This window comes from Mesocricetus auratus, unplaced genomic scaffold (assembly GCF_017639785.1).
Source record: "Mesocricetus auratus isolate SY011 unplaced genomic scaffold, BCM_Maur_2.0 Super-Scaffold_100011, whole genome shotgun sequence".
Lineage (NCBI taxonomy): Eukaryota > Metazoa > Chordata > Mammalia > Rodentia > Cricetidae > Mesocricetus > Mesocricetus auratus.
In genome coordinates, this window is record NW_024429195.1 from 80574492 (window position 1) to 80601912 (window position 27421).

General features: G+C 45.7%; 1 protein-coding gene across 1 annotated transcript in view; it reads left to right on the forward strand.

The window, feature by feature from the left end:
* The window catches only part of Stab2 (stabilin 2), a 160839-nt gene that overhangs the window by 58791 nt on the left and 74627 nt on the right, over nucleotides 1-27421 (forward strand). The window contains exons 21-31 of the mRNA XM_040755138.1: nucleotides 314-400; nucleotides 2073-2184; nucleotides 6989-7169; nucleotides 8857-8953; nucleotides 11470-11628; nucleotides 17239-17334; nucleotides 18510-18605; nucleotides 20692-20739; nucleotides 21642-21778; nucleotides 22185-22299; nucleotides 23516-23593. Of these exons, the coding sequence (XP_040611072.1) occupies nucleotides 314-400; nucleotides 2073-2184; nucleotides 6989-7169; nucleotides 8857-8953; nucleotides 11470-11628; nucleotides 17239-17334; nucleotides 18510-18605; nucleotides 20692-20739; nucleotides 21642-21778; nucleotides 22185-22299; nucleotides 23516-23593 (1206 nt within the window). The remainder of the gene's footprint in view (nucleotides 1-313; nucleotides 401-2072; nucleotides 2185-6988; nucleotides 7170-8856; nucleotides 8954-11469; nucleotides 11629-17238; nucleotides 17335-18509; nucleotides 18606-20691; nucleotides 20740-21641; nucleotides 21779-22184; nucleotides 22300-23515; nucleotides 23594-27421) is intronic.

The window sequence follows — 27421 nt, forward strand, 5'->3', positions numbered from 1 at the left end:
AAATCAAACCCAGGGCCTTGCGAATGCTAGGCAAGCACTCTACCACTGAATGACCCTTCAGCTCCATTATTTGTCTATTTTATCTTCCATGTTGACTCTTCCCTACTCTCACGCATTCTCTATAAGCATGAGCCTTCATCCTCCCCACTCTCATGTCCACGCGAGAGACATTCAGTAAGTTGGTGATTAAGCACTAGCAAGTTCGTAAGAAGGGTTGGCACTGTATCCCACTAGTGGAAAACAGAGCACTTCTCTTTTGAGAATTGGGTGCTCTCCCTGGGGTCCCCTAGGACAGCATGTGTGTTGTTTCCAGATACCGAAATGCTGTAGTGGCTTCTTTGGGCCTGACTGTAACCCATGTCCAGGAGGCTTCTTGAATCCGTGTTCAGGAAATGGGAAGGTGAGTATAGTCCCTGGTTCACACTGACCTTTCTAAAGTTGAAAACTCTGAAAACAAAAAGTGGCACGGTGCAGGCCAGTGTTCCCAGGAATAAAGAATTGGATCTGTTGCTAAAACATAAGTTACCTGCTGCAGAGGAATCTGGGGGCGGGGGGGGGGGTAGGGGAGAGTGTTGCTTAATCTCCACTCCTCTGTAGTTCACCATGAGAGCTTGAACAACTCAAAACTCTTTGGGTTTAACTTTCCAAACCTGTAGAAGATCCCAGTTTCAGAGATTTCCATGGTACTTCAAAATAATGATAGCATTGGCCAATGGTTGTTTTGTTGTTGTTTTTTAAACACAACTTCAGAACTTAGTGAAATGTAAAAGCCAAAACTTAACTCATCTACTTGGAGGCCAAGACCAAACAAAGGAAGGTAATTTCATCTAGGAAAACTGTAGATCTGGGGATTTAATAGATCCACATCTAACCTACTGCTCTTGCAAATATAAAGAAAGATGCGGGGCAGGTGTCTCACACAGAGAGTAAGAATAAAAGAGACTAGCAGTGATGCCTGGGCCTGGTGGTTAGAGGAAGGTAGCCCACACCCAACTCTGAGGTGCAGTAACACATACCAACCTGGTCATGCCAGGGCTGTGCAGGTGAAGAGACACCATGACCACTCCAACTCTTATAAGGAAAACATTTAATTGGGGTAGCTTTACAGTTCTGAGGTTCAGTCCATTATCATCACGGCAGAGGGCATGGAGGCGTGCAGGCGGGCACAGTGCTGGAGCTGAGAGTCATACTTCTTTACTCAGAGGCAACAGGAAGCTGACTGACAGTCACACTGAGGAAAGCTGGAGCAAAGGGGACCTCAACAGCGTCACTCCACAGTGACACATTTCCTCCAACAAGGCCACACCTCCTAATATTGCCACTCTTTTTGGGGGCCATTTTCTTTCAAACCACCACAGTAGGAGAGCAAGAGATGTTTACAAGGGAAAGAACACACCTAAGCAAGCAAGAAGTAGAGAGAACAGGGCCTCGTGTGCGGCCTCTGTCTGCCTACCGCCACCTACTAAGCCTTGGGTAAAGGGTCCCCTTTCACATTTGTAACCCTCTGTGGTGGAACAGATCTATCCAGCCCAGATAGAGCACCAGGGAAAACAGAAGTCATCCAAGTCTGTCTTGGTGTACCACTGAGTGGTTAGCAAAGGGTGATACAGCCACATCACTGAAAAGTCCCACCCGGTACTAACTGGTGACTTGCAAAGCTGCACCCATCTATCAGATAGGCCCGGCCCCCAAGAGTCGAGGTGTTGGCAAGTGTTCACTGCTCACATAAGCTCCCTGTGGGTCATAACTATTTGGGGGTCTTGCTTGGGCCTTGTTTTTGTGATTCCCCTGAGCATCCTAAGCATAACTAACCTTCCCAGCGCTGAGCCTCACTCCACACACAATGTTTCAGCTCCGAGGAAAGAGCTACACAATACATCCTTGCACCTTGTCCGCTGAGGTTCTAACCATAGGTCGGGATCCCCAAGCCAGGTACTATTTTTACATTCTATGGGATACCAAGATGACTTCCAGGGGGACTGAGCCTGAGTTCAAATCTAAGCCATGAAGCGAAAGCTTCTCCTTCACCACCATTGTCTCCTAATGGCTCACGGGGCTACCTTTGCTCTCAGTGCACAGATGGCCTCAGGGGCAATGGGACCTGCGTTTGTGAGGATGGCTTCCAAGGCTCCAAGTGTCAGTTCTGCTCCAACCCCAACAGATACGGGCCTCGGTGTAACAGAAGTAAGTGGGGTTTCTAAGGCTCCCTTCCACGGGCTCTCTCTCATACTGAGCATGCTGACAGTGTGATCTGGTGTCTTGTGGATTTTGCTTGTGTTGTGTCATTGTCACAGTGTGGGTTTTTTTTTAAGTGCTGCTTCTCAAACTATAGCATATGCCAGACAACCAGGCACAAGGTGCTAAATTTCTGATTCTCTCTGGCATGAGTGTAACGATCATGCACAAGGGGGACCTGGATGACCGGTGGGACAAACACACCAGGCAGACAGGGGTGAAAACTTCATTGGGGAAGGTAGGGGAGTAAGGGAAGGGAAGAGAAAAGAGAGACAGAGACAGAGATCTGTCTGCCTCCTCAGAGAAACGGGGAGAGAGAGGGAGTGGGCAGAGTTTGTCTCTTGTCTTGTTTTTCAAGACAAGGCTTCTCTGTGGCTTTGGAGGCTGTCCTGGAACTCACTCTTGAAGACCAGGCTGGTCTCGAACTCACAGAGGTCCGCCCGCCTCTGCCTCCCTAGGGCTGAGATTAAAGGTGTGCACCACCACTGCCCAGCCCGAGGAGCTTGTCTCTTAAAGGGACCTTTGCACCTGCATACAGAGCCAGGGTGCTGCCTGTCATTTATGCAGGGGCGGGCTCTCTGCAGGGTCCCCAAGGGCTGGGGCCAGGTGTGCCTGGATCACAACAACGAGTCTGAGAAAATGGACTTTTTTTAAAATTTTATTTTCCAGTTTAAATTTAGATAAGAAACGAGGTTGCTTCACAAGTCAGTTCCAGGTCCCTCTCCCTTTCCCTCCCCTCCTCCCGTGCCCTCCTCCCAACCCCCCCCCCCTGTTATCCCCTCATTCCCCCAGGGAGGGTGAGGCCCTCCATGGGGGTGTCCATAGTCTGTCATTTCATATAGGGCAGGGCCTAGACCCTTCCCCAAGAGTTCAGGGTGAGAGTGCACCTCACATTGTTCTATGGGAGTCCAAAGTCCGTGTGTATACTTGGGATGGGTACTGATCTGCTGCCCAAGGCTCAATAGATTCCCTAGGCCTCCTCACTGACACCCAGATTCAGGGGGTCTTGATCAGTCCCATGCTGGCTTCCCAGGCTAATGCCTGGGATTCAAGAGTTAACCTTTGTCTGGTCAGCTGTTTCTGGGGGTTAAACCAGCCCAGTCTTAATCCCTTTGATCACCAGTCCTCCCTCTCTGTTACTGGCTTTCTTGAGTTCAGCTCAGTACTTAACCAAGGGAGTCTGCCTCTTCTTCGATCAGCCACTAAATGAAGTTTCTGTTTCCCAGACTCTCTGGCCATAGGATTGTAGGCTGGCACTCCCCAGATCTATGTCTAAAATCCATATATGAGAGAGTACATGCCATGTTTCTCTTTTTGTGACTGGGTTACCTCACTCAGGATGGTTTCTTCTAGTGTCATCCATTTGCCTGCGAATCTCATGATTCCATTATTTTTTTCTGCTGAATAGTACTCCATTGTGTAGATGTACCACATTTTCTCTATCCACTCTTCGGGTGAGGGACATCTAGGTTGCTTCCAAGTTCTGGCAATTACAAATAAAGCTGCTATGAACATAGTGGAACAGACATCTTTGTTGTATGAATGGGCATCTTTTGGATATATGCCTAAGAGTGGAGTTGCTGGGTCTTGTGGTAGGTTTATTCCCATTTTTCTGAGGAATCTCCATACTGATTTCCAAAGTGGCTGAACCAGTTGGCACTCCCACCAGCAATGGAGGAGTGTCCCCCTTTCACCACATCCTCTCCAGCATAAATTGTCATTGGTGTTTTTGATTTTAGCCATTCTGACAGGAGTGAGATGGTATCTCAGAGTTGTTTTGATTTGCATTTCCCGGATGGCTAAGGATGTTGAGCACTTTCTCAAGTGCCTCTCAGCCATTTTAGACTCCTCTATTGAAAACTCTCTATTTAGTTCTGCAGCCCACTATTTAATAGGGTCCTTTGGTGTTTTGGAGTCTTGCTTCTTGAGTTCTTAATACATTTTGGAGATCAACCCTCTGTCAGATGTGGGATTAGTGAATATTTTTTCCCATTCTGTGGGCTGCCTTTTTGTCTTGCTGACTGTGTCCTTTGCCTTACAGAAGCTTCTCAGTTTCAGTAGGTCCCATTTATTAATTGTTGATCTCACTGTCTGTGCTACTGGTGTTATGTTCAGGAAGCTGTCTCCTGTACCAATTCGTTCAAGGGTACCACCCACTTTCTCTTCTAAGAGATTCAGTGTGGCTGGATTTATGTTGAGGTCTTTGATCCATTTGGACTTAAGTTTTGTGCATGGCGATAAACATGGATCGATCCGCATTCTTCTACATGCCAGTCTCCAATTATGCCAGCACCATTTGTTGAAGATGCTTTCTTTATTCCATTGTATATTTTTAGCTTCTTTGTCAAAGATCAGATGTTCGTACGTGTGTGGGTTAATACCCGGGTTTTCAATTCAATTCCATTGGTCTACCTGTCTATTTTTGTGCCAATACCAAGCTGTTTTCAGGACTATAGCTCTGTAATAGAGCTTGAGGTCAGGGATGGTGATGCCTCCGGACGTTGCCTTGTTGAACAGGGTTGTTTTGGCTATCCTGGGTCTTTTGTTTTTCCATACAAAATTGATTATTGTTCTTTCAAGGTCTGTGAAGAATTGTGCTGGGATTTTAATGGGGATTGCATTGAATCTGTAGATTGCTTTTGGCAGGATTGCCATTTTTACTACATTGATCCTACCTATCCAAGAGCATGGGAGATCTTTCCATTGAGGAAATGGACTTTTAACAGCTTTCTGGGGGCGGGGTGCTGGCAGTGCCGACCCAACCACCGCACTTAAGGAACCACTTTCTATGTCTATGAAGACATAGTCCGTTTCGAGGAACAGATCTTCTCCCTTTCAAGTAACCCTTCCCCATCAGTTCCTCCATTTAAGGATTGTTACTTTGGATGAGTATACCCTCGAATTGCAAATAAAATAAGGGTGAAGACACTAACAAGTATTTTATAAATTCATTGCAAGTTATATGTGGAAAACTTTCCCTGGGACATGCCTAGCACATAGTACATACTGAAAACATGCTAGCTACTATCATGACCTCTTACTGTTTTTGCTGTTATTCCAAGAGCAGTAACCACGCCTCAATGGCATACATATCAAAAAGCCTATAGAACATATAGAAAGTTCCACAGTAGGCATATACAAATGCAGTCCTATACTCTCAGAAAGTGTGTTATTCTTTAAAATGACATCATATGTATATTTAACTACATATATTTTTAGCTGTCTGTTTCTAAGCTAAAATTAGAACATAACAAAGTATAATGAATACGGGAGAACTTCCTGTGGAGTCAGGCCAGCCAAACTTAAATTCTCATTTCTAGCTTAGTGGCTGTGTGGCCTGAGAAAGTATTATAGTGTCTCCATCTAGAATATTAAGATAACCTAGCATTGTCCTCAGCATCCATGGGGATTGGCTCCAACACCCCCCCCCCGTTGCCACTGAACTCTGAAGCTGCTCTAGTCCTCTATATAACAAGACATAGTCTTTGCCTGGATCCTACACATGCCCACACATGAGTCTCCAGCAGGTGAGTTATCATACGAATCCTATGTAAGCACTTCTCTTTGAGTTTGTTCATTCTTTTCTGGATGTTGGTCCCAAGCACCTGTGTAGGCTGATTCCTGTCTCCGTCATCCCAGGTGGGGCAGGACCCAGAATCCTTCATTTATGGCGGCATTCAAGGCCCAATCCTTGTAGCCTGCCTTTGAGAGGCTCCATGTCCCTCCCTCCTTTTTACCCCTCCCCCACGCATAGGTGCATGGAACTGAGGAGTTCACATTGCAGTGTACGTGTGTGAGGTCGCCCTTGGGTGTCTCTCCTCAGGGACCTATCACCTTGTTTCTGAACTGGGGTCTCTCATCAGTCAGTGTTCCTAGTGACACTGTCTCTGCCTCCCCACTACTGGGATTACAAGCACATGTCACCATGTGTGGGTCCTGAGCATCGAACTTGGGTTCCCATGCTTGTACAGCGAGTACTTTTCTGATTGAACTAAGTCCCAACTTTGAAAATTTAAAATACCGATACTGGAGAGCAAGGTAAGTAGCTAAAGTTTAAATTTAAAATACCGATACTGGAGAGCAAGGTAAGTAGCTAAAGTTTGAAGGGAAAACAGAGCTGTGGGTGTCCCAGTTAACACTGTGTCTCACTGTGTGTAAGTCACCGTAGACACAGACTTGGACTGGATCATGTCCTTGCGTGGGACCTCGGGGGCCAATCGAATGGGCTGCCTTTGCTCTCTGGGCCTCCACATCTGCATCTGGAAAGTAGAATGTACCTACATTGTGGGACTGAGGGTAGTTAATGAGGCGGTGAAAGCCAGTCTAGGGCCTTGAATGGAGTCATCAGTGGTTTGCTGAGAATGAAAGTAGGGAGCTAACACCTGATCCCATCTGGACTTCTACAGACAGGACAGAAATAAACATCCGTTTATTCCAGAATGTTTTCAAATAGTGAGAAACTTCTCAGCTAACATCTCCAACCACAAAGTAGTTGAAAAGTGGGTTCCTTGACACTCTTCACCACATCACAAACCACCTCCTTCCCCACACCCACACAGACACATAGGGGGCACACGGGACCAATACATGCTCCTCCTGGGGGACAGTCAGCCCCAGGCACCCTGAGAAATGCTGCTCACCCTGAGTTCAGCCCAGCTCTGATTTGACAGCAGTGGGTTGGGGAGGAGACAGTCCCCATCCTCCAAGGTACAGGGCTCCTCAGGCCGTGAACAGCCTGTCCCTTCTCCTGCAGCCTGTCCGTGTGCTCACGGAGCGTGTGATAACCGGGTAGACAGTGATGGAGCCTGCCTCTCAGGAACGTGCAGAGAGGGCACAGCTGGGAAGTTCTGCGACAAGCGGGCTTCAGCCTGTGGGCCCTATGTGCAGGTCTGCCACATCCATGCCACCTGTGAATACAGCAATGGGACAGCCAGGTAGGTGTGTGAAAGGAAGTCCCTTCACAGCCCAAGGCCACCGTGCCACCTGTGGGTAGGGCCAGCCCATACCTAACACTTTATAAAGAAGACGTGAGCTGCCCAGTACGACTCTAAGATTGAACTCTCCCTGTATTCAGTAATGAACCCTAAGCCGTGAAATGATTCTGCTTATCTGCAGAGTAGGACTTCCAATCTCCATTGACCTAATCTTGATGTGCCCAAAGACTAGCCTAATCTAGATATCCCTCACAGGTGTGCTCACAGACTAGTCTAATCTAGATAACTCTCACAGGTGTGCCAAGAGACTAACCTAATTTAGATATCCCTCACAGGTGTGCTCACAGACTAGTCTAATCTAGATAATTCTCACAGGTGTGCTCACAGACTAGCCTAATCTAGATATCCCTCACAGGTGTGCTCAGAGACTAGTCTAATATAGATAACTCTCACAGGTGTGCTCAGAGACTAGGCTAATATAGATAACTCTCACAGGTGTGCCAAGAGACTAACCTAATTTAGATATCCCTCACAGGTGTGCCAGACTAGCCTACTCTAGATATCCCTCACAGGTGGGCTCACAGACTAACCTAATCTAGATATCCCTCACAGGTGTGCCAAGAGACTGACCTAATCTAGATAACTCTCACAGGCCTGCCTAGAGGTTTATCTCATAGGTGACTCATGTCTGATCAAACTGTCAGCCAGTGTTACCCATCACAGAGGGAAGCAATGAAACGTCCATATTTTGAAGACGTCTTTACTTCCACAAGGTGTCAATGTCAGCTCCCCTGTGAAGAGCATTTGGCATTGGTGGAATGGTGGAGGGACTGCCATTCATTTCCTTAACTGTGAACTAGCCCTGAGAAATTCCTGCACCACCCACAGGGGCTGTCTGTGTGTTCTGCATGACCCCAGCAGCTCAGAGACCTATGCTGGAACAAATCAAACTCCCTTTGTGTAGACACCAGACAAACGCACTTCCTCTAGGAAACTTGATCCTAGATAAATAGTTTATGGTTTTTTAAGCACATGTTGCTGAAGTTTCAGGGGGATTTGGAGGTTTGGTGAAGGCCATATGATATCCCAGCATCTATCACAGGGAGTTCAATAGATATTTATCAAACCAATAAATGACCCACATTAAACAACAAAAGCATTACGATAGAATATTTTGGAAGGAATGTCTGAAAGGAGAATGAGGCCAGAAATTGTCATATCACAGGAGGTACGCCTGAATGTGTGTCTGTCTGTCTGAGGGGTGATATTTAAAGGACCAGAGAAAGGAAGAGGGATCTCACCTGGTTGATAGGTCAGTTATTTTCAGACCTGTGCCACACACAGTTTTTGTCTCTGCTGAAGCAGAGGAAAAAGCTAACATGGAGCAGGTTCTAAACAGTCCAGTTCAGGTCCAATAAGAGCAGGTTAGCTGTCACCACGGCACCAGTAACAGAGCCATTTTCCAAATGAGAAGATAGTGTCTCCACTGAGAAAAGACTTGGGTAAGTCCCACAATGGCTACGGTAGGGCTTGGATTCCCACCCAGCCCTGATGGCAGACCCCTAAATCATCCACCCAGTGGCCGAGAGCCAGCCACTGTGCCCAGGCACATCCAGCTCCTCCCCAGCAGGCTACACAGGGAGCACTGGGTGTCCAGGCCTGATTTTGAGCCTCCCCTTCTTCACAGCTGTGTCTGCAACGAGGGCTATGAAGGGGACGGAACTCTCTGCTCTAAGAAGGCGCCTTGCGTGGGATCAACCTCCAGAGGAGGCTGCAGTCAAAACGTGAGTGTTGCTTCTGGCTTTTGCTTCCTTTTGCGTTGTTTGCTTTTTTGTGACACAGCAAGAAATCACCCAGTAAAGCCATTCCATGGAGATGGGAGCAGTTTATTAAGGGGAAAAGATAACTTCCCACGCTGCCTCAGATAGTGGAGGACGGTGATGGCTGTAAAAGCTTGTTGGGTTTTATGTGGGTATATGACGGGGTGCTCTTTCAGATGGATGGAGAGCTGACAGCTGCAGCCAGGAGTGTCCAACCATCCGTGAAGGGCTTCTGAGAAATGCTTTAGGATTCTGTTTCCTGGCGAGCCCAGCCCAGACATGAGCCATCGCCCAACACCGCCATGAGCACTGCCATTGGGAACCTATACTACCTAACACTTTTTAGAGAAAGCCTGAGGGAGAGACATCTTAAAAGGCAGTGCCTGATGGTTTTCATGTGCACCAAGTACTTAGCTTTGAACTTCAGATCTTATTGTGTAGCATTGGAGTTTTTGAAATAGTATATGAAGTATCTTGTTAACCCTTTGCACATAGACTTGTTTTTCCTCGCCTGCCACTCCCTCCCATGTCCTTGCCCTCCACCTCGGTCCTCTTCCTACCCCCACTAGTCCCCTTCTGCTTTCCTGTCTCAGAGACGCCATCACTCTCTCCCTCTACTCTTTCCACAGTAGAGACAATGCATGGAACTAGGAGGACAGCCTGAAGGTACAGGAAGGGGCGGGGGAAGGGAGGAGAAGGGTATGATAGCAGATGACTGAAGATGATCAAAGTGTATTATAAATGTGCATGAAATGGCATAATGAAACCCATTAGTTTGTCCAACTAGTAAATACTAAACAAAACTTTTGGGGGGACGATCTCTTTTCCGCTCCTATGGTCCCCTTCCTAGTTTCAAGACCAAGACACGAACACAAACTATAATCTCTGATCCAAGTATAAGCTAAAACGTGTAGCATTTGTCTTTCCAAACTTTGAATTTAAAGAAGACTATCTGGTGGTGACCTCTGCGACTCTCTCTAGACCCAGATATTCTGGAGCATTGGGAAGATGAGCGTTGAGAATAATGGCCCTTGCCTCAAACTTCATAGCTAAGGACTCTATTGTATCTGGTCTCACGTACACCTTGCACCTTCCCAGTGAGGTGACGTGGTTAGCCCTGTCATGCTAAGGAGGAAACCCAGACTGGTGAATTAAGAAGCTTGCCTATGGTTTGCTGCTGTTGGTCTAGTCAGGGTTGCCACTGCTTTCGCTGGTATCTTTCAAATAACTGTACCATCACCTGATCTTATCACTCATTCATTACCCACTTGAACACTACCCAGTGTATGTGGCCAGAGTGGTTTGAAGTAAATCATTTCTCTGAGGCTTAACCCCCTTCAGTCCCTCCCCTGAGTTCGAGGATGCAGGCCCTGCCCACCAGCTTTCCCCTAGGCTAAGCCCCACCCACTCCAGAGCACCCCACCTCAACAACCTCTAGACTTCTCCTCCTTTCCCGTGGGCCTCCATCCTCCTATGGTCTCCCTATAGAGTGCTACTTTTCTTGTTGCTGTAACAAAATCCTTAAAAACAGTTCAGGAAGGAGGTGCTAGTCTGGGCTCTAAATTCAAGAGTATAATCTTTGGTGAGTGAGTCATGGTGCCCGGGATACCAGGGACCTGGTCAAATTCCTCCACAGTTAAAAGGCGGAGAGAGGCAGAGAGAGGCAGGCTGACGCTCAGCTTGCTCTCCCTTGTATTCTGCGCAGGACATCATCCCACGGCATGGTACCAGCCACACTCATCTCCGTTAACCTAGTCTGGAAACCCCCTTGCAGACATGCCCAGAGCTTGTTCCTATGTGAATCTAGATGCTGTCAAGTTGACAGTATTGCCCATCACACCCCCAGATCAAGAGCCGCAGTATCGCTTAGGGGAGCTTGGACCCTAACATCATGGAGTCTAGATTCATGCTTCTTTCTGTAGCTGAACGACATGGGTGACCTGTTTCCCCATCTGTAAAACAGAGATAATTACAATGCCGTTCACCAGAGCAGTGGTTCTCAGACTATGGGTCACAACCCATTTGGGGGTCAAAAGACCTTTCACAGGGGTCACGTATCAGAAAACCTGCATATCGGATATTTACATTACGATTCATAACAGTGCCAGAATTACAGTTATGGAGAAGCAAGGAAAATAACTTTATGGTTGGGGGACACCATAGCATGAGGCACCATGTTAAAGGGTGGCAGATCAGGAAAACTGAGAGCCGCTGCCTTTAGCCTATCACTCGCTCCTGGAAGTCAACAAAAGCCATCTCTGGCTGAGTCAGCGACACAGTGCACAGCTCTTAGTTCTGAGCCTCTTCCCTCGGGTCACCCAGGTGGCTTACCGTGTTCACGTGAGTAAGCATGTCAGCCGTTTCCATTGCACGCCACGCACATACATGCTTCTAGAGCATTCCTCAGGGTCCTTTCTGACACGGGGCCCCATGAAGAGGGGCTGTGGTTTCAAAGGTCTCGCTTTGTTCTTCCCCTACAGGCAGAATGCATCCAAACTGGCCCAGGGACACACGTCTGTGTGTGCCAGCAGGGCTGGACAGGGAACGGAAGAGACTGTGTGGAGATCAACAACTGCTTGCTGCCTGGCACAGGTGGCTGCCATGACAATGCCACCTGTTTACATGTAGGCCCTGGGCAGGTAGGTAACTTGGGGAGAAAGAAAAGAGGAAACGAGATTCCTGCTGTGACTGTTTTTGTCACAACCACAGAGATTCTGTGGCTTTTGCACTCATTTGTGGCGGGGGAATGGGTTGATTATCGTAATGAGTCTGTGGCATGGGTGTCACTGTGACACCACCACACATCAGAAGAGCTGAGGGACTGAGAGGTTAGGGATTCGGCTCTGTGACAAAGAAAATGAATCACTCCATGACTCACACTGAGAATTCAGAGAAGACTCAGCCATCCCCCCCGTGGATCACACGCGTGCATCTAGAACAGTCTATAGCCTGTATGTGAGGTGCCTTCATCTCATGAAAAGGGGGGGAGAAGATGCTAACTACATTAAGATTGTGGGGATGGAAATGATAGGTCCCCACTTCTCATCCATTCCCACCTTCTCCCTCCTCACCCCCAAAACAGTTTAAGCATGCGTCATAAGGTCAAGGGAACACAAGATCCAAAAAGAAGAACCAGAGTATATGCTTGGTCTCTCTCCCCCCTTCCCCCTCCCCCTTCCCCTACTTCCCTCCCTCCTCCTCCTCCCTCCCTCCCTCTCTGTCTCTCCTCTCTCTCTCTCTCTCTCTCTCTCTCTCACACACACACACACACTTTGAGTGACGATACAGTTTCTCACATTAGTGTTCTAAAGCTGGACTTTGTTAAAGCTTCGGGTTAGTTTGTTGAGAAATGCATGTTCCCTTGAGGTTGGGCTCCATATAAGGCCTAACCTTGCTACCTGTGCCGGCTCCAGGCCTTCTCTCCTGAGCCTTCTGCCTTAGAGGACACATTCCCTTGCATGTGTTAGGATGGGGCACACGGTGCTTGAATGGTACTTGGTGAGGTCTTGAGGCAGGAGCATGCTCTTTGTTTGCTCTAGGACAGAATTCACCTAACAAATAAAGGTCTGGCCTAGTTGAGGTACAAGCGAAAGAGGTCTCTAGGAGCTTTGTATGCTCTTTCTCCTCGCTCTTCTCAGCTCCAGGAACAGGGACAGAGTGTCTCTCCTATAGAAGAGGCTCAGGGCTAACACTTATGAGGTGATAAATGGGTGGTTGGCCCTTACATAGAAATGCTGGGACTCCAGGTGATCTCATCACTACCAAACAAAGGGGTCTCCTTGGAGGTCATTCTAGTGAGATCCCCTAGGATGACCAAAAGGTAGTGAGGGTGATCAGGAGAAAGGACGAAAGGAAATGGAACCCAGCAGTCAAGAACAGGCAGGACACCACCAACCCACTTCCCTTTCCTGAAATTAGATTTTGACGTGCCAGACCTTCAAGGTCCCTGCAGGTCAATGTCTCCTCATACAGTGCTGAGGGCTCACTGTGCTGATATCTTAGTAATTTAGACCATGTCTTAGTATCTGTTCTACTGCTGTGAAGATACAGCTTAACTAAGGCAACTTGGAATAGAAAACGTTTAGCCGGGTGGTGGTGGCGGCGGCACACACCTTTAATCCCAGCACTCAGGAGGCAGAGGCAGATAGATCTCTGTGAGTTCGAGGCCAGCCTGGTCTACAGAGCGAGTTCAGGACAGCCTCCAAAGTCACAGAGAAACCTGTCTCAAAAAAACTAAAAGAAAACATTTAGTAAGGAATTGGGAGGTTATTTATAGTGTCAGAAATAGTCGATGACCATCATGGGGAGAACACGGCAACACGCCAGCAGGCACGGTGCTGGCGTAGCTGAGAGCTTATATCTTATCTGCAAGTTGGAAACAGAGACAGACAGACTGACTGACTGACTGACTGGGCCTGGTGTGGGCTCTTGAGACCCCAAAGCCCACCCCCATGGCACACCTCTTCCAACAAAGCCATACCTCCACCAATAAGGCCACACCTCCTAATCCTTCCCAAAGCAGTCCCATCAACTAAGGAGCAAGCATTCAGATATATGGAGACCATTCTCATCCAAACCACGGCAGACCACAGTGGCTGCTTCTTATGCAGTGACAACTAGGGGTGGGGAAAGTATAAGGATATATTTGGATCACTGGGAAGTCTTTTAGTTGTAACAGAAGATCCAATTACTTGTGCATCCCTGGAGAGAATGAAAAAATGGCATGGCCGTGGAAAATAGAATCGCGGCTCTCCAGAAAATTAAAGATGGGATTACCGTATGATTCAGTAATTCAACTGCCCCAAAAGAATTAAGAGCAGGGACTCCAAGAGATGTTTGTATAGCTATAATGCTAAGAGCATGATTCACACTAATCAAAACCGGAAGCAACAAATAGTGAAGCCTCAGTCAGCCTTAGGAAGGAATCTCTGACCCATACTACAGCCTAGATGAACTTGAAGACCTACTAAGTCAATAGCGATCCTGGGGGACCGTGATTCCTTTAATATGAAATCTCTAGAAGAGTCAAATTCATAAAGACAGAGAGTAGAAAGGCGGCTGCCAAGCCTGGTGTCGGGGACGGAGTTAGCCATGAACAGGAAGGAGGCTTCAGTTTGTGGAGACGAGGAAGGTTTGGAAGCCACGTCAGTGATGGCTGGCGAGCATCGGTGTGAGTGTGACCAGTGCCACTGCACTGTCAACTGAAATGGCTCTAGGGGTAAGTTTTATCAGGTATGCTTTACCAACACCTTTGAGAAGATAAACGGGGAGAAGTTGGAAAGGAAAAGGAGAAGTTTGGGCTCGCACAACTTCAAAGACTGTATGCAGATGCCAGTGTGGGTGTGGGGTGGTGCCGGGCTCAGAAGGCCACACAAAGGACGTCTATGTGGACCCAGCTTCTTCCTGGTCTCCTCCAGCCTTGCCTCTGCTCTCTTTTAGGTACAACAGAGTACATCTTGTGATCATTTCCATCAAAGCCCAGCATCATTTTCTCTTGTGGGCTCACATCAAACACTTTCATGGCCCTGCTTGTTCCCATCAGTCCATGCACAAAATGGCAGAAATCAGGCGCTATGGTCAGGATCTGTGCAGGCGGGGAAAACACAATCTTAAGCTTTTTAAGTGAACCTGGACTGAAGGAAATAATCATGTTTTTTTTTTATAAACTAGAGGAGCCATTTTCTAGAAAGAGAGCAGATACTGGCAAACAAAATAAAACAGATGCTTGCAGAACCATTCACAAGTCTCTCATTTGTCTGACTCTTCTGGTGAATCACAGAGTTGGACTGGGGGGATAATCAATTACTAGAGCCAAGGCCCACAAGTCACCTAGAGAAATGACCTCATGTAAGGCGACAGACCCACGAGTGGCAGAGTGGCAAAAGCTTTAAAATGCATGCAGAATGAGCTTATGGTCTGCCCATTGCACCACGGTGGCTAGTGGTTCCTGTCCATTTCCCCTTCTGATTTCTCTGACAGCAGAGCCTGCTCAGGGGGATAGAGCAAATGAGCTTTCAGATGAGCCCTCAGGAATCTGGTCATGGAGGATCCCACTGCAGACTCATGCCTCACCAAGCACTTAGTAAATGATTGTACCTTTGGTTCATTTGTGTTACCAGACTGCATTTGAGAAAAAAAATGTCTTGGTGTCTGTATTCAGTTTCTGGACCTTACCATAACAAAAGTAATGCAAACTGGGCAGCAGAGAACAAACATGCTGTCTCATAATCTGGAGACCCGATTCCTCCTTCTCAGAGATATTGGCGGAAACTGTCCCTGGCTCTTTCCCTAGCCTTGGGTGGCCTTCTGGCCATGTTGCCTGACCTCCAACTTCACATTCCCATGGCATTCTCTCTGTGCATACATCTCCTGCTTTCATGTCTTCACATGGGTGCTAGTCATATTAGATTCGAAGTCCACACTACTCCAGTGTGACCTCATCTTAAATAATTGCACAATAACTACCCTATTTCTAAATAAGATCATGTTCTATGGTACTGTAGGACTTTAACACAGGAATTCAGGGTTGAGGAACATAATTCAGTATCTACAGCATCTATATCCTCTTCCTACAAACAAATGTTACATGTCCTGAGGGGAGATGGAAGAAAGAGAGGGTCTCTATGACATATTTAAGAAATCAAATAAACCCCATCTAAGATTGCCTTCACTTTGTTGCAGTCGGTTTAAAAGGTATTATACACACAAATGGATACTAACTTTAATTTCTGTAAATAACACTTTAAAGAGACAAACCATGAATGGATAAAACACATGAAGAAGTATTAGGGTTGGGGACATGGAGATGTCGTACCAACAGCAGGTGGAGGAATTAAGCCTCTAGCTGATGAGCTTGGGTTCCACCATGCACAGGACTTGCTTAGTTTTCATGTGTGTATAAAATATCGTACACACATTGCACACACACACACACACACACACACACACACACACACACATATATATATATATCACATAGCAGGTGATATTGTTAAAGACAAAATTCATACAATGGAAGTTCTATTCGCTTCTTCCCCCAACTGAAAGGTCTTGTATCAACCCCCACCGGGATGTATATATACTTCCAAAACCCATGCTGAACACCCCTTCTCCGGTCAGACATACTTTCTCACCTCTGTGCATCTCTCCTGATATTTCCCTTCAGTTTTAATGCCTTCGCCAGATTGCATGTCATCCCTCAAGGCCCATCAGCGTCTCGCTTCTAAAAGAGCATTCTCAGAGAACATTCTAAACGCGCCCACTCCTTCTGAATAGTAGTCTGTTCCCAGAGGCATCTCACCAGCCAGTGGCTCCCCAAAATTTGTGCCTCTTATTTTCCAGTTTGTTAAGATCAGACCCTTCCTGTTTTATCTTTCTCTAGACTCATTGTTGGTTCCATGATGATCCCCAAACAGCTCAATTGAAGAAATTCTTCTAAAATCATGTTCGAAATGTCAGGATATTGCATTTTCATGGGAAACAGCTGGGATATAAAATGGGAAGTTATGAGCTGTTGTATTATTTCTCTTCTTGGCCTTTTCTGTGCCCAGGTTGTTAGTTTCCTTTGCATTGTGGTAATTGCAGTTTCATTGGTTCATTGTCTGCCTCGAACATGAAAATGGTCTCATTTTACCATGTTGCTGTCATCATCATACTTCATTAATTAGTTGCAGACACAATGACCACTGGCTCTGCCAACGGGGCAAGTGAAGGCTGGAATACAGGTTGAATCCTGCCTGTAGTAGGGAGCTAAGCCCTCAAGGAGGCTACTAGCTACATCAGCTGCTCAGCCATGTGCTGTGGGTTGTCTTTGCAGAAGTGATTCTTTGAGTCCATCTACTCAATGGGGAGGCATTAGCTGAATTAAGCAGAGTACCTTCAAGCTAGCAATATAGCCTTGTACACATAGGCCTCCACCACGTGGATAAGCCATTGCTTGCTTAATCTCTCTCTAGGTATAGGGTCAGCTTTTCTACTGTAATAGCCATTAAGTCTAAGCTCTCTTTATAGACCTCTGTGAAGTCAAGAAATTTTAAAAGAAAGTAAAAGGGACTACAATTGGGCAGCATAATGTTAATGGTAATCAATAATGCTTGGTAACCAAGTGCAGGTGACTATACACAGTGACTAGCAGTCTGGAATCTAAAGTCTTTGTTTTTAGGAGGGTTGCATGGCTATGACAGTGTAATGAGGTACAAGTCTTGAGAGTGCTTGCTTCAGTAACCCCTTCTGTATTCTTGGAATTACAGAATGAATGTGAGTGCAAGAAAGGATTTCGGGGAAATGGAATTGATTGTGAGCCAGTCTTTACATGCCTGGAACAAGCAGAGAAATGTCACCCCCTGGTGAGTTACGTGATGTCTCCTTCCATACTAAACACACACACACACACACAAAAATTCTAGACAAAAAACAAAAATCAGATTGTGTGGCCGATTCTTGTGTCAATCACAGATAGCAAACAACTTGAAGATTTGTTTGGCTCCTGGTTTTAAAGGTTTCAGTGTGTGGTCACCTGGCTGCATAGCCTCTGGGCCATGTATGGTAAGGCAGAGAATCATGGTAAGGGGCATGGAGTGATCAAAGTACCTCACTTCATGGTGGACAGAAGCCAGAGAGGAAGTAGTTGGATACAGAACATGACCCCCTGGGCTTGTCCACAATGACCTTCTTCCTTCAACTAGGCCCAGCCTATAGAATTTTTGAGCACTTCTCATAACGTCACTAAATTTTGAACCCATTAGTGGAGTCACCCATTGATGAAATTAGAGTCCTCAAGATTCAGTCACTTCCCCAAGCCCCACCTCTGCATACATGGTATGAGGGACCAAGCCATTAACACAGCATTCTTTTGAGAGGACACTTCACATCCAAACCCTACCAACTCTGTCTTGTCTGTGCCTAGCTATGAACAAAATCTCTCACCTCCAAAAGGCATCCCTAAACAGAATTTGAGCAGTTATTGCAATCTCTATTCTATTTCAAAGCCTGGAAGAGACAGCTTGGGTTGCCAGATAAGATGTTTTGATAGCAATTGAATTTGAATTCAAGATACACAGAGTGTAAATTTTGGACAAAGGTTCAGTGTGCCAAAAATATTGCACAAGAGGAGTTTATACTAAAATATATTCATCATCTGTATGAAAATCGAACTCTCTTGGATTTTCATTTGCTAAATCTGATAGAGATGAAAAGTAAAAAATTGTTGTGACTAAAAGCAGCAAGCAAGACCACCCTGCTGCAACTCTGAAGGGTCTGCGAGGCCTCTACCATCTTTCAGCACTGGATTTGCAGGGTTTTGTTTTGTCATTGTTGTTTTCCTGTGGGGAAAGTAGAGATCAAACTCAGGGCCAAGTACACACTAGGCAAGTGCTCTACCACACTATTCCCCATGTCTGAATTCAGAGTTCTCATCTTAGAGCCGACTGTTTCCCTGTCTCCCAGTCTCCGGGATACTCATGAGTCAGGTCTACCATCTTAGTTAGGAAAGCAAGCCATCTTCTCCACCTTGGTTTTCCAGGCCACCTGTCAGTCTGCTTCTTCTGGTGTTTGGAGCTGTGTTTGTCAAGAGGGCTATGAAGGAAATGGCCTCCTGTGCTATGGAAATGTGTTCATGGTAAGTCCCTAGTGAGAACCCCAAGTGCAAAGTCAGAGAGAGCATGCAGCAGGAAAATGAGCATCTCAACTAAGACAGCCTTGGATAGGCGCCATCTGCAGACCCTTTGTCCGGGAGCTTCCTATGAGGATAGCTTTTCTGCAAATACCTCACACTTGCTGGGTCACTCGTTTCCACAGGCTACGGCTGCTTATATTTGGCACTTTCTGCACACAGACCAGACTTGCTGACTTTTGTTTGCCAATCTCTCACAAACTTCCCTAGTGGGCTCCCTCTACTGCACTGCATGGGATGGCTGCCTGGGCTCCCTCCCCATTGGGTCCTATAACATGTACCCAGAACACCCTGGGTTTATCTATTCTGAATGAAGTGGGGTGTGTGTGTGTGTGTGTGCAAATGCCCTCTGTACCAGGTGTCTTACTAGGTTCTTTATGCAGCAACATCTCATTTAAACCTCACACCAATTGTCTGGGATTAATGCCATTATGATGCCCATTCCACAGGTCAGTAAACTAAGGCTAAGAATGCTTACTTGTCTGAAAAGTTGGTGTCTGTCTATGTGACAGGTACAACACTTAATCAACAGTATAGAGTGCTCTACCCATGCAGTATTGGCCACACCCAGCTGTCACTACCTCTCCATCCCCCCGCCTCTGCACTAGACTAGGAGCTTATTCCTATGTCACTCACATTTAAATGCCTATGAAAACCCGGGGTTTTGACATTGAATAATGAAAAAGAAATAAAGGGAGGACATTATTGCTCTTATATGATGGAGAAGGTGTGCTATAGATAAAAGGGAAAATACAGCCAGAGGCATGTGAGGGGAGAGGAAGAGAGAGAGAGGAAGGGGAGAGCCAGGCCACCCACCAAGAGGGCTGGCCTGGCCAAGATGAAAATGACCAAAGGACCAGCACAGCCAAATGTCTGCATTATTAGGGAAGAGCAGTTGGGGGAGAATAGTCCAGCCCCTGGGCTGCAGAGTTCAGGGTAGGGGGAGGTTGTGGCAGCCAAAAGGACCCTGTAACAGGTAGGGACTGAGATTCTGGGAGAACCTGGCGGCCAGGTCTGCTTTGATATGTTAACAGGCACCTCAGTTAGCCCTGTCCTGGTTTGAGACCTAACACTGGCTTTTTTCCTCACCGTTTGTTTTTCTCACACAGTCAGCTTCTTGTTCCTCTTCTCTGAAATCTTCCTTCTAGAAATCCCCTTAGGACCCACAGCCTCCCAAACAAAGGTCACCCAGAGCTTGTCCCCAGGCTGCTATGGCACTGCCCCTGCTATGTTCAGGGTGGTCCTACCTTTGCCTCTCATAGGCATTCATTCATTGTTAAACCAACCCATCCCTGAAGCTTAGACTCCCCCATCTGCTGTCCATGTCCCCAAACCCTCCAGCACTTCCAATCCCCCACCAAGTCCCTGACCTTCCATGGGAACAAACTAAAGTTCAAAACCCCTGCCTGTCCCTGCCGGGTCTTCACCCAGGCCCTGCTCACTTTTCTGCAAAGCTCACTTTCTGTAGAACCTGGCTAAGCCACAGGGCAAGTTCAGCCAAGTTCATCCATTGCCCCAGCGGCTGCTCCACACTGGCTCCGACTGGGCACTGTCTGCTAAGCTCTGAGAACCTCCTTGAGGCCTAGGTGGCTGTGTTTCTTACCAGCTAAATTCTGATGTGAAAGAACTTATATTGAAAAAGCTAGATTTACCTGATTCTAACAGGCATGTCCAAACTGCAGCCTATAGACCTGTGCATCCTGACACAGCTATGATCCAAAATTTATAAAATATGATCAAATCTCTTTTTGCATTTTTTCTTTGTAATTATTCTTTGCTATGTGGTTCCAAGAGTGATCTCTGTAGATAACATTGTTCTGTAGTGTCTAAAGGGTGGACACACCTACCTCTTAAGGACAGTCAGGCCCGCGTGTGAAGGGCCACCTGCAGCTGCTGCTCGGAAGCTCACATGGCTGGGGTGCAAGGTCCACATCAGCTCAAAAGGGAGGGTGCAGGCTGTCCAGAACCAGGCTGATACAATGTTTCTGTGTTCTCTCTCCCCTTCCTGCCCTCCCTCGAACAAATGAATAAGGAATTGTCACTTCTCTCTGAAGCAGCTGTATTTTACCAGTGGATAAACGTGAGTTCCTGCGTTTACCCTTTAGCATGGGCAGCATAGATCATTTTAGAGTACTGGAGGTTGTGCAGTAGGAAACTGGAAATGTGTCCCCGGGGTGGTAGGGTGCTGAACTGCAGATCAGTCAGCACTCATTCAGAGAACAGCTCCCTGTATGTTCCAGAACATTCCAGGAACCACTTGTTTCTACAGTGGAGGCTCTCTGTACAACCCCCTTCCTGTGGGAAAGGCAAGGGACTGCTCCCTCTCTGGGCATGTTGGCATCCCTCTATCCACACCATGCATTTAACAGTTCTCCCCACATGCAATGGCAGCCCAGCAGCAGGTTGGACAGGCACATTTCCCCCCAGCCTACTTTAAAGGCTGTAGTGTTAGATGTTTAACATCAGTGATAATGGGAGTATTCACCAGAGAAATCAGCAAGTTCTGTAAACCAGATTCAGGGGTTTGGAGTTGGTTTTGATTTTGATTTTTTCTTACAGTTGTTGGACCAACAATAGACTTTTTGGGCATGAATGAGACATAGTTACATTTGATACAGACCGTTATTCTCTGCAATCTCCTCACACTCACTCTAAAGACATCCAAGAATTCATAGTTCTCTATGTGCATACACATACACACATAACACATATACACACATCAAGACTATCTGGATCTTCATTCAGACTTACAAAGTATGACCCAATCAGGAAAATCTGTATTGTAAAAATCCACACATTAAAAAAAGTTTCAAAGGAGAATGTAAGTCATCATCTAATGGCTGGGTGGACTTGGGAAAGGCCCATATCTTTCCAGCATTCCTAGAATTACATCACATGGAAAGCCATCATCCCTGACAGCTTAAGTCAGCTCAGCTAGTCTCTAATACTATTCAGGATACTTTCTTTCCTCCTGTAATTCAGAATGCTTCCCTGCAATCCATGCTGTCTGCCACCTCGAATCTCACTGTCCTGGTGCCTTCCCAGCAAGCCATTGAGGACATGGACCAGAATGAGAAAACCTTCTGGTTGTCATGGAACAATATTCCAGCCCTGATAAAGTGGGTGTCATTTACCTTATTTTTCATGTTATGCAACTGGCATCAGTGTGAACATTCCTTATTTCAATGTAGAGAAGCTGCATGATCCTTCATGTCCTAGGATGCCTCTGGCAACCCTTACCTGAGTCAGGGGAAGTCAGCTGTTAACAGCTTACTCTAAACCAAGCATTGTGCTTTGCATACCATTCTGTTAACCTTCCCAACAACTCTGAGATGGACGTTACAATAATTCCCATTTGGCATATGTGAAAAGCAAGGCACAGAGTGATTAGAGACTAATTCTAGCTAAGCTGATCACCGTGGGGGAGGATGTGAAGTATGAGTACAGTAGTCTAGCCCCAGGGCTTATTCTCCTGTTCAATGATACATGGATATTTGATTGTAATTCTATGATCTGGCGTTTTAGATATCACACACTACTAGGCACATATGGAGTGTCCAACCTGCAGACCCTGTCGTCCTCTGACATGCTAGCAACATCCTTGCAAGGAAGCTTCCTTCACCTGGACAAGGCAGAAGGGGTAAGAGCACTGTCACCTGACAAGGCAGATGGGTGAGGGCACTGTCACCTGACAAGGCAGATGGGTGAGGGCACTGTCACCTGGCTGTTTGAAGGCCTTTACCTTTACTCGTGTTGTCCTTCCTGGATTTTTGTGATGGAAATGTCCAGGTATGTACACAAAGAGAATAGAAGCATGTGTGAGCATCACCCAGTAGCAACAATGATCACATAGACACATTTAAAAAACAAGCAAAAAAACAGAAAAACAACTAGGCTACAGCAGTATATTCATTAATTTTCTCATCACTGTAATCAAATATTGGACAAAAGCAACTTCAGGGTTTATTTTTGCTCACAGCTTGAGGGAAATGGCAAGAGCTTAAGGCAGATGGTCACACTGTCTAGTCAGGAGAGATGAATCAGGGAGCTTGGTTACCTTCCTACTTTATGCAGTCCAGACTCCAGCCCATGGACTAACGTTCCTGATATTTAAGGTAGGTCTTCCCACCTTGATTAACTTAATTTTAAAAGTCCCTTGTAGACATGCCCTGGGGCTTGTTCCATGTGATTCTGGATCCCATCAAGTTGACAATCAATATTAGCCATCACATAAGGAAAAATCAGTTTATCCAACCGAGAGTCACTTGGTTTATCAACCATACTCAAGGGCAGGCTCCATGCTCAGGAGTAATGAACCAATAAAAACTGAATCCTATGTCTCTTTTGGAGAGAGTGCTTTTGTTTTGTTTTGGCATTTTTTTGTTTTACTGCCTTTTTGTTTGTTATGATTTCTACTTTTGTATTTTTGTGGTTTGTTTTTAAGAGAGAAAGAACACGAAGTTAGGTAGGGAAGGAAGTAGGAAGACTCTGGGAGAAATTGGAGGAAAGAGAAAACATGATGAAAATATACTGTATGAAAAGATTTTAATAAAAAAGAAGACTAGCTATCAGAAGCAGTGATCTGAAATGCAGACCATTGGGCTCCTCCTGACATGACCCAGAAAGGGTAAAGAAGAATCAGTGTAACATTGATTCTGATGCACAGTTAGCTAAGACAGGTGACCCATGATCTCCTAGTGGAATCATCACCAGTAACTGGATTTAAGTGATTTAAGTTAGCCAGACTTCAAGCCTGTAATGAGTACCTACTCTGCACATACATACATCTCAAAAGGCAGGAACCCCAAATGCAACCCCAAAATGCACTCAACTTGCCATCATGTTTGCACTCACAGAATATCACAATTGAGGGAGCATCCATTGTGGACGGTGACAATGCAGCCACAAATGGAGTGATACACATCATCAACAAGGTAAGGATGGGTGCCCCTATCCCTCTCTGTGACATTTTCCTATATAGTGCTGTTTGGGGCAAATAAAAAGTACTTAGCCTTATCATCAATGAAACTTCCTGTGCTTCATTATCTTGGCTAGAACCTCATGGAGACTCTCATCACGTGTATTTGCAGCAGGGCTCCTGTGACATGTGGCCTCACAGACATATTCTCTCTCATGTATGGAAACATCTTAAGAGGCACAAGTATAAAATCAAGAACAGGGAAAGCAACTGGTTATCACTATTCACTCTCCTCCCTGCACTACTATATCCTAGGAATAAGGGGTGCAGAAAAGCCTGAGGAAAAAATAGGAAAGCACAGAAAAACTACCATAAGATTTTCATTTTTCACCTGAGTCCCAATTCAATAGGTATGAAAAAGAAGAAAAAACAGGAAATGGGGTTGTAAGCTAAACCATAATTTTCAGTTACTATATTAGGACCCTTATTTTCAAAGAAATTTCAGAAGGTGGAGGGCTAAGTGAGCAATTAATTAACAGCATTTTAATTAAAATTGTTCTCTCTTGGCACTTACTCAGTTTTTAAAAGCCATAGTTTGACTATTTCTGTTCAAAAGAGAAGCTATTTTTGAGTCTCCATGGTTTTCAAAGTAAGGCATTACCCAGAAGCTTAGAACACAACACTGTTAAGGCAAAGATTCAGTGCTTAAGGGAAATTATGACTCCATGTGATACCAAGTGGCACTGCTTATCAACAGTTTTTCTTGCTAGTCTTAGCTTTCCAGAGTACTAAAATACTTTTATGAAAAATTAATTCATTAAAAAAGAAACAAAATTGGGCTGGGAAGATGGCTCAGTAGGTAAAGAGCTTGTCTGTATTACGAGCCTTGAAGACTTAAATTCAGATCTCCAGCATCTATGTAAAAAGTTGGGTATAGCTTGTAACCCCAGCACAGAGGAGCAGAAACAGAAAGCACTTTAACCAGCTAGCCCAGCTGGTTTGGACTCAGTGAACACAAATCTACCTCTTCTCCCTTCTTATGTGTTTTTATTTCTTTTTATTCATTTTAAAATTTATTTTACATACCAACCAGTTTCCCCACCTTCCTCTCCTCCCATCCCTTCCCTCCCCTACCTTCCTTCTTACCCTCCCCCATGTACTCCTCCATCTCCATTCAAATGGGGTAAGCCTTCCCATGGGAATCAAACATGGCATATCAAGGTGAGACAGGACCAAGCTCCTCCTCCCAGCATCAAGACTGAACAAGGCGTCCCACCATAGGGAATAGGTTCCAAAATGGGAGCTCATTTATCAGGGACAGGTCCCGGCCCCACAAAAGACCAAGCTGCACAACTCACCCAGATGCAGAGGGCCTAGGTTGGTCCCATGCTGGCTACCACAGGCTCAGGGCAGCTATCCCTGTGGGTTTCCCCCCCATCATGCTCTTGACCCCCAGGCCCTTGCTCATGATTCCTCTGCCCTCTCTTCAATTGGACTCCCAGTGCTTGGCTAGGATTACATCTTATATTTTTGATGGACACAGCGTCTTTAGTAAGATGGCACCTCAACCACCTCTTACTCTGAGCTTATTACCATGGGATGTTAAGCCCCAACCCTTCTGTGGCCTTCCCACACAGCCCATTTCTATGGAGAAAATGCTAAAGGGTCTGGGTTTGAGCTCCTGACTAGCTGTATAGACTTTCATGAACATGAAGTTTATGATTGTTCTCTTTTTCACCCCTGGATTGTACAGCTCCCTCAAAAACTCTTCTGTCAATTGACACCATGCCGTCTTTGTTAGTACCATTATGTACAGTTTCGTGGGCTGTGAGCTGCATAAAGGTGTTTGGTCAAAAGGGTGAGTGGAGTTGAAATCCAGCCCACAGCACTTTGCTTTGTACCCATTGGAGTTTAAAAAAAACAACTCCTCATGAAGGATTGCTTTTATGAAATCTGGCCATTGAACTCATCAAGGTCTAGCAGCCCATCTCCTCACAGCTCTCAAATCCATCCTGTCTATCTAATCTGGAGTGCCCCACCCCACCCTACTTCAATTCTGTTAGATTACTGAGGAAGCTGTAGAGACAGGCAGAAGGAAAGAGAAACTAAGTCCTACCTTACGTGGTACCTTCGGGTTTCTATTGCTGTGATGGAACACCATGATCAAAAAGCCAAGTTGGGGAGGAAAGGGTTTATCTAGCTTCATTGTTCATCATCAAAGGAAATCTGGACAGGAACTTAAAAGCAGGGCAGGAACCTGGAGCTGATGCAGTGACCATGGAGGGGAGCTGCTTACTGGCTACCATGGCTTGCTTACCCTGCTTTCTTGTAGAACCCATGACCAGCAGCAGCAGCCCAGGAATGGCACCGCCCACAATGTGCTGGGCCTCCCCCATCAATCACCAATTAAGAAAATGCCTTAAAAGTCTGCCTACAACCTGATCTTATGGAGGCATTTTCTTAATTGAGATTCCCTCCTCTCAGATGACCTTAGACTGTCAAATTGACATACAAACTACCCAGCACAGGTGGGACCATGTTTAAACATGGCAAGGGGCCATCGTATCACCCATTTATGTGGATGTCAAAACCACTACATAAGATGGGATGCAGCCCCTCATATGAGAGGAAACTACTACACCATAGTACCTTGTCTTCTGGAGCTGCTTGGTCTGGCCACAAGGGAAACTAGGAAGTATAATCTTTTAGCAGGAAATTAACATTCCTAACTCTGATAAGAATATACAGCAGGGACATTATAGCTGTTTTTTGCTGAAGACTGCACTTGCCGGAGTGGGTAGTTCTGGGTTCACTGAGAGAGCATCCCTCTGATCATATAGCATGGGGAGAGTCTAACTTGATAGGTTACAACGGATCATGCAATTGCTGTCCTGCATTCTTGAAGAGACTTGGGAATAACTGTTAGAGAGCTATAAGCAGATGATTTGGTAACAGAATTAAACCAAGAGATTTTCTGGGAAGGCTGTAGTATAGGGAGGAATGCAAGCAGAAGAAACAGTGGATCGGTAAGAGGAAATGGGCAGAGTTGATTTATGGTGTCAATGACTAGTCCCATTGCCAGGACTGGTGTACTGAAATGAACTAGAAACAGCAGGGAGCTACAGAGCATCAAAGAAGGGGGACAGGAGAAAACAGAAGACTGATGGAAAGAATTCTATCAGGCCTGAGGTAAAAGGAATAAGGTCCCCTTTAGCCAGTTTCTCCACAGCATCTAAAAGATCTCTTGCAGATGTTTCAGGAACAAATGAAGCTGCTGTAGGGTGAGAGTTATTTGAAGAACTTACATGGAACGTTTTATTTGGTTATAGGGTAAAGTTCAGTAAATAAAGTATTTAAAAGATAGGATAAAAACATAAGTATGAGGGTAATAAGAAGGAAAGGAGTGATCCAGAGGAGAAAGGTCCCAAAAACTCAACAATGTTTCTGTCTTCCTCTAATCCAGGTACTGGAAACAATCTGTCTGTAAAGAACCATATAGCAAATATTAAAGTTTCCAGGTCCCCTGATCCCTGTTACTATTCAATTCTACCTTTGTAATACACAATTGGCCTCTGACAACATGTAAAAGAAATTTCTGAGACTGTGTTCCAAAGTGAACTTTATTTTTTTGGCAGTGTTATAACAAATTTTAATTCACAGTAGACACTGAAAATAGGTAAAATCAGTAACAACAAAAAGGTCTAACAAGCTTTCAGAATTGCCAAGAGTGTACCAATAGGCTTTGCAGATTTGCAACTGCCTGAATGCATATTACAATCATTACAAGCAAATGCTACATTTTAAAAAATCCATATAGCAACACTGTAATGCCTCCTAGAACCCT